Source organism: Leptonychotes weddellii, chromosome 11, assembly GCF_054177405.1.
Source record: "Leptonychotes weddellii isolate Sample4059 chromosome 11, ASM5417740v2, whole genome shotgun sequence".
Lineage (NCBI taxonomy): Eukaryota > Metazoa > Chordata > Mammalia > Carnivora > Phocidae > Leptonychotes > Leptonychotes weddellii.
Window position 1 is genome coordinate 6,365,456 of NC_138379.1, and position 7,629 is coordinate 6,373,084.

At 57.4% G+C, this 7,629-nt stretch overlaps 1 protein-coding gene across 1 annotated transcript in view; it reads right to left on the reverse strand.

Annotated features, from left to right (window-relative positions):
• Window positions 1-7,387, reverse strand: part of LOC102743828 (solute carrier family 22 member 20-like) — a 25,118-nt gene extending 17,731 nt beyond the window's left edge. The window contains 5 exon segments of the mRNA XM_031032090.2: window positions 401-524; window positions 1,054-1,222; window positions 4,051-4,205; window positions 5,582-5,685; window positions 5,777-7,387. Of these exon segments, the coding sequence (XP_030887950.2) occupies window positions 401-524; window positions 1,054-1,222; window positions 4,051-4,205; window positions 5,582-5,685; window positions 5,777-6,532 (1,308 nt within the window). The 5' untranslated portion in view covers window positions 6,533-7,387.
• Window positions 7,388-7,629: the final 242 nt, after the last annotated feature.

Below are 7,629 nucleotides of genomic sequence, written 5' to 3' on the forward strand. Positions count from 1 at the left end.
AAACAAAAAAAACAAATGGTAATTATCTTATGCTGGTATTTATCGTTAAGGGTACTTTTATTATTGGTTCTTTGATAATTTCATTTTATGACTTCTACTTTAATATTTTCACTTTATTTTCTTATTTTATTTAAATTTCGGCGAGGTGTCAATGTGAATGGGGTTATTTCCCCACGGCATAGATGGGTGGACTGATGAACAAAGCCGTTAAGTTATCGCTCTCAGATCACACAGCCATTCACCTTTTCGCCTCACCGGAACTCTTCCTTCTCTATTTATTCCCAGCCTCCTCCCCTGGGTGGTGGGTGGCTCCTGGCAAGCTACTGAGTCCCGGCACATCTTGAGGCCACCAGCCAGACTAAAAACGGTCCCTCCCCTTTCTTCCACCCATGCCGCCTACCTCTGTGGTCAGCCTCTCCCCTTCCTCTGTTCTCCCATTCATAACGGCCACCTTCCGCAGGTTCTCCACAGCTAGGTGCGACTTGCCATGGAGGAGGAGCCACCGGGATGACTCTGGCAGCCACCTGGGACCGAAAGGAGGATGAAGGATGGCAGGGGTGAGTAGAGCTCCTTCCATTCTCCAAACCCAAGTACACTTTCCTTCCCTTTCCTGCTGCCTGCAGACTCGGGAAGACGGGGGGACACGCCAGCTTCCCTTTCCCAAAGCACAGCAGACAGCGAACTGCTAAAGGGCACTTAGAAATGTTCACAGATCCAGTTTTGAATCTGGTTCTGACGCTGCTGTGTGGCTTGAATAACAGGGGCCCTCCCTGGGCTGTGCCTCAGTTCCCCTCCTGTTGTGAGTTGCAAAGGAACTGATGAGGCAAAACCACTCGAACGTTCTGGAGCCCTACACTAATGTGAGGGATTTTATGGGAGCTTCCCAACAGCCATGGGCAGTACCCGTGAGCCCATGGTCCCCACAAGCATCGACCCTCTTTCGAGTCCCCACCATGTCCAGCAAGTCCCAGTCACTGCATAGCCACAGACTGTCACAGGTGGGGCTCAGTCACATGGGTGCACCCACCCACCCCCCTCTCTGTCGGGACGTACCAAGAATAGAGGAAGAAGATGAGGAAAGGAACAGAGATAGCAAACTGCAACCACCGCCAGGGGCGGATCAGGTATGCCACTCCGGCCAGGATGAGCTGACCCAGGGTGAAGGAGTACCCCAGCAAGACCCCCGCCACGGTCCGGCCCCGGGTGGGCATCCACTCCACGACTGCAGAGAGAATCAGGACAGGATCAGTAGGACTCACAGCCCCCATGGTTGTCTAATCCACCTGTGCCTTTCATGGCGACTCTGTGGCCACTTGAAATTTTTCCAGAGGTTTCCTGAGCCACAGGTGCACCAAAGAACTAAATATAACCAATAAAACCACAAGAACGTTAGAAAAAAATCATGGCAACTTTTTTTTTCAATCTTAGAGTCAGGAAAGTCTTTTCTAAGAATGCCACAAAACTCAGAAGCAATAAAAGGGAAGAACAACAATCTTGACTTTATAAAAATTAGAGTGCATATAAGAACGAACACCTTGACTGGCTTTAACAACAATAAAAAAAGCAAACACCATAAGTCAAGTCATAATGTCAGCGAAAACAGTCAAACAAAAAATTTGCAACTCAAATTATAGAGAAAGGGTGAATTTCCCTAATATTGGAAGGATTCTTACATATCTATAGGAAAATGACCAAAAGGCAAAAAAAAAAAAAAGAAAAGAAAAAACCCACAAAAAAACAGGCAAAACATGTAAATGGTTGGTAGGAAAGGAAATACAATGGCTCTTAATTACAAGACTTTTTTTGTAAATAGCAAAACTTGCAAACAACCTAGCTGTCCATGCTTGGGGGACTGATTAACAAATCATGCACACTTGGGGCGCCTGGGTGGCTCAGATGGTTGAGCGCCTGCCTTCGGCTCAGGTCATGATCTCTGGGTCCTGGGATCGAGTCCCACATCGGGCTCCCTGCTCGGCGGGGAGTCTGCTTCTCCCTCTCCCTCTGCCTCTCCCCCTGCTCATGCTCTCTCTCTGTATCTGTCTGTCTCAAATGAATAAATAAAAAAATCTTAAAAACAAAAAAACCAAATCATGCTCAGGCTTAAAAGGCAACTGTAGCCATTAACGAGGACACTTCTTTCCCATGAGCAGCCAGCTCGTGTGTCCAGTCCATCAGCAAATCCTGCTGCTTCTACCAGCAGAACCTAGTCGAGCCCTTCCTGCCTCTTCCTGCTACCCCCGGCCCGAACCAGTCTGCAGCTGGCTGGTGATGGCAGGAGCCGCGGAACCGGCCTCCACAGGGACCCTGGCAAATGCTAAGTCAGATCAGGTCAGGCCTCTCCTCAGCTTGGGATCCTCCAGTAGCTCCTGTCTTGCTCAGAGTCAAAGCCAAAGTCTGTAAGCGGTCACAGGGGCTAAGGATCTGCACCCCCAACTCATCTGTCACCACTCCCCTCCCCGCTTCCCACCCTGTGCTCTGCTCCAGCCACAAGAACCCCCTCCTCAGGACGCCCGGGTAGCTCAGTCGGTTAAGCGTCAGCCTTCAGCTCAGGTCATGATCCCAGGGTCCTGGGATCGAGTCCTGCATCGGGCTCCCTGCTCAGTGGGGAGCCTGCTTCTCCCTCTGCCTGCCTCTCCCCTGATTGTGCGCTCTCCCCCCTTCCCCTGTCAAATAAATAAATAAAATCTTAAAAAAAAAAAATGAACCCCTTCCTCTTGAGCCCACTAGAAACACACACCCCATCAGGGCCTTTGCCTGCAGTGTTCTTCCCCCAGATAGCCGCGGGGCACCCTCCCTCCCTCCAGCAAGCTCTGCTCGGTGAGGACTTCCCCTGGCCACTCCGCACCCCCCACTCCCTGCTTGCTTATCCCCTTTCTGGACTTCAGTTTCCTCTGCAGCATTTATCCCCGTCCAACATACTACATGGTCCGCTATTCATGTGGCTGTCTTTCCTCCTCTGCAGAGCACAGGCTCCATGGGAGCAGAGATCTGCTTTGCGCATTACTCCATCTCTGGTGCTTAGAGCCGCATCTGGTACATAGTAGTAGTTCTAGTAGTAGGTGTGCGCCGGGGTGTTTGTAGGTAGGAGTGTATGTGTGTATGTAGGGGTGTGAGTGTCATAGAGGTAACTCTAGCACGAGATGGCCCGTGCACGTCTGTTCCTGCCTTCCGATCCCATGAGCTGCGGCTGGACGCCCAGCCTGGAGGCTGAGGTGAGTGGGCTGGGATTTGCCGGGATCGTGCGTGAGATCAACAAGCTTCAGTGTCCTGATTCAGGGAGGGGGATGTCAGGTGTGCCAGCCTGGTACATCCTGGCTCTCTAGCCCTAAGGTGTCCTCCCCATCCCTGAAAAGAAAGACCCATTCCGTCTTTGGCAGCAGTCTCTGGATCCCTCAGACCCTCCCTGAGCCTGGTAGTGTCCCAGGTGCAAACTAAGCCATCAGCACAAGCAGGTGGCAGGCCTGTGTGCACCGTGAGCTTTCCACTGCCTACCAGTGCTCCATGCTGGAGCTTCCAGCCGATGCCTGAAACCAGCCTCCGGTGAGGACTGACCCTGTCACTTTGGGAGTGGGAGACATTCCCACCTGGCTTCCAAGGGGCCAGGTCTCCACCATGGCGCTAAGGAGTCACCACCTTTGCAGCCCGGGTGAGCCCTGCTCCTTTTTGGAGCCACATAATCTTAGGACTACCTGCAGCCTCGGGGACCACTGTGTCTCAGCTCCCTTCTGTGTCCCCACACTGAGCCCACATGGGGCGTGGCATACAGTAGGTGTTTGCTGAATGGTTATTGTGGACCATCGCACACGGGAAATAACCCAACCCTCTCAGCATACAGATGGGCACATCCCAACCCAGGGTCCACGGCTCATTGCCGGCAGGGCCATGGCTGAGAGCCCAGGTCGCCCAAGAACCCTGGGGTGGGGGCTCTGAGTGGAAGTCACTGGACGAGAATCCCAGCACCACACAACAGGTAGGACATCCACTAATAGGGCGCCATCCCCACTTCCGCTAGCCCTCCTCCCCTCTAGGCCCCTCCTTGGCTGGACTCACCCAGGGAGAGGGAGTTGAGGATGATGCCGGAGAAGGTCATGCCCATCAGGAACCGGAAGACGCAGTAGGCACTGAAGGAGCCAAAGTAGGCTGTGGCCGCCCCCGAAACCGCCAACTGCAGGTACGACCAGACCAGAGGGCCCTTGCGGCCCAACCTGAGCCGGGCGCCGGGCACAGGGTTAGCCTCCGGAGGCAGCAGCTGCATCCCTTGTGGGGGTTGCCGAGGGAGGGCAAGAGGAAGCTGCCTCCCAGGCCAGTCCCCCGTAACGGAACCAGGCACGTCCGCTGGGACCCAGGGAGTGGCAGCCGAGGTTGGTCGGGGAGGGAAAACCGGACCCGAAGAGACGTCTTTTCTCTTCTGTTCCTTCACTCGAGTATTTCTGGCCCCCCAACCCAGCTCCTAATCTTCGGGGCTTGTGGTCAGAGGGTCCCCTGAGTGAACTTCCGGCTGGACGGAGGCCTCACACCAGGACTCACGGGCCAGTGGGAGCAGGACCCCAACATCAAGTCTTCATTTGAACTGGTCATGCTGGGGAGGTTAGGGTGGGGCGGGGGCTTGCCACACCATAAAGGGGTCGAAGGTCAGGGTTCAGGGTAGCAGAGTTAACCCAGTCTGGCCTTGGCACTGCCCCATTTGTGAGGGTCCAGGGCCAGAGCCCTAGCGTGGCTGGGAGGGCAGCAGGCCAGGAAGGGGGCCACACACTGCCCATCCCGGGATCCACTCATTTGTTCACTCATTCATTCTCTGACACAAACATGCCTCGACCACCTCTAGGAAACCGTCCTGCACTGGGGGCTGGTGACAAACTCGACACCATGGATAAGAGACAAGCTCGTCCACGGGAAGGCCAGGTTGTGTTGTGACACAGTATGACCAGGGTCATGACGGAGCTGCCCATGAGGGGTCTGAGGCATGCAGCACGGGGTTGGGGGGCAGTCCACGCTCCAGGGTGCCGGAGAGCCCCCCAGAACTGGCAGGGAGAAGGGGAGGACGAGCTGGAAGGCAGGGGAAATAGGACAGAGGAGGTGTGGAGCCGACTCCATTGGAGCCTAGCGCCATGTTGGGTTTCCCGGGGTCTCTCTAGAAGGGCTGCCGGCTCTACTCAGGGGCCGTTCTGCTCAGTTCTGGTCGCCCAAACAGTAGAATTCAGCAGGGACGGTAGGGAGGACCAGAAAGCTCTTTCTAAAGGAACATGCAGCGGCCTCGAAGGGAAGTAAAAGCCAGGTCCAGAAGCACACGTCGGGTGCGCCAGCATTTGTAAGACAAAAGTGGGACAGAGCATATGTCCCTGTTGGCTTGGATGACATAAAATCATAAAACCTCTGGTAAGAGACACAGAAACCAGGCTGCCCTCTAGAAATCCCCGGGCAGTGGGGCAGGAGTGGGAAAGGGACGCTTCCCTGCAGACTCTCCCACACCTTCTGGAATGGTGAACCCTGCGAATGAATTATCTCTATACAAATCAACGTCAATAAAGTAAGATAAATGAAGAGGCTCGGGTGGCTGGGACCCTCCTCCCCCAAGGCTCACCTGTCCGCGAGGCTGCCGAACACGGCGGCGCCCACCAGCACCCCGGCCACGTAGATGGACTGAGCTAGGTCGCGGAGGGGGCGGGCCTCACACACCAGATCCCACTGCACGGGGGAGAGAGGCACGCTCCAGCCTCGGCCTCGGGCAGCATCCCCCGCCAGCACCACCCCGGCCCCCCACCCCCACCCCGCTGACCTCCATCACGATGGTGGACAGGAAAACGCTGCGGTCATAGACCCAGCCGTCCTTGCAGCCCTCCGTGGCCGCTCCGTGGACAGACGTGTTGGGGCTCAGGAGGGCCCACTGAGGCTCCGTGAAGCGCCGGCATGGCTCGGGGGCCCCGAGCTGGTCCAGGGGTACGGTAGCCCTCAGCCAGCCCCCCAAGCGGTTGGTGGCGGCCACGGTGTGGTTGACGGGGCCCCGGCAGTGGTGGCCGGGCACGGCGGCCGTGAAGTTCTGCAGGAAGTTGTGACAGGCCAGCAGGGTACAGGGCAGCAGCAGCAGGGCCGTGCAGACGAGCTGGAAGCGGCCCACGCCACCTAGGCTGTCCAGCAGGTCCGTGAAGGCCATGGCCACGGGCCCAGCCCATGGCCCAGCCTGCCGCGGCCTTATGTGAAGGACCGGGCCCCGGGAAGTGGAGAAATAGGCCCCGGGGTCAGGGCCGCAGACACCCTGCGTCCGGCAGGTCGGAGGGGTCCGGTTACACCTCACAGGAGGCCTCGCGCGTCCCCCTGCCTGCAGGGCTCCCCCTCCCTCCAGGGCCTTGCTCCTCATTTCGCTCCACCTCCCCTCCCAGTTAGAAAACCAGGGTTCCCAGAGTGCCGCGTTGCAGCGCACCGCCCAGTTCTGCAGGCCCAGCCGCCCAAGCCCTGCCTGCACCAGCAGGAACCCCCCAGTCACGGCGACGCCATCATCACCCTCCCCTGTATTCGGGAGGCCATCGTGAGGCATCTTCGAGAGCCCGATCCAGCCTCAGCACAGGGCACCCAGTCCCTGTGCCCGAACCAAGAAGTCAGAGGCTGCACAGGAGAAACTGGGGTGGGGTGGGGTGGAGTCCTTTAAAGATGCTCAAGCAGGGCAGCCAAGGGGAAGCCCAGGTCTCCCTGCCTCCGTCCCAGGCACTCAGCCTCAGTGGGGGTGGGGGGAGGGGGGTGTCTGTGAGAGGGTGGGGCCGCCAGATCATCCAGACCATTATTCCAACCTGCTCATCAAACAAAAGCCCAATACAGAGAACTACGAGGGTGGGGCCCATCCATGCCCCTGCCTCCCAGCCCTCCACCTGGCCCCCTCACACCCCAGCCCAGACTCCCAGAAAGTGATGGGCACTCTCCTTAGTAACAGGACACCAAGGCCCAGGACCTGGTCTAGGACGCCTGAGGGCAAAATGCAGGCTCAGGACAGGGGGTCCAGGCCCTGCGCCAGCCTGTGGCGAGTCCAGTATGGGAAGTCTGCCGCCTGGGGCTCTCTCTTCAGCCCCCACCCCCAACCTTGGCTCCCTCAGCCTCTGCCCTGCAGCCGCTGCCCTAGTTTGTGGCTCACCCATCCCCCTCCTCTTCCCATTGTTCTAGCTCTTCTACCCTCACTTCAACCCACTCTTATCTCTGGTAAGAAAAGCCAGGACCCCAGGGGGCTGGAGCAGCTTACATAAGCTGCAGGTGTCTAGGTGAAGGAGGCTCTTGTGTTCTGGGAGCTTCCTGGGGGGTCAGGTTTGTGCTCAGTAGGAGTTCGGGTTTCAGCCGGCGCCTCCCCGGGTCAGAGTGTACGTGGAGGGCAGGGGTCAGGCCTCTGGGGCTGTGAGGGGGGCATATAGGACCAGCGGGGTCAATGGGTCCTCAGCAGTATGATCTTGTCCCTGCAGCTGGGGCCCCATCCTCCCCAACTTCCTAGATACCCAGGACTCCAGCAGGGGTGAGTCCCCAGGGCCTCAGGGAAGGAGCCAGAGGGCAGGGCAGGGGTGGTGTGAGGCCCGGGGCTGTCCCTGCAGGTCAAGGCTTGCTGATGCCTTCCTGAGCAGCAGCTTTGGGCAGAAATACACTCCAGAGACAGGT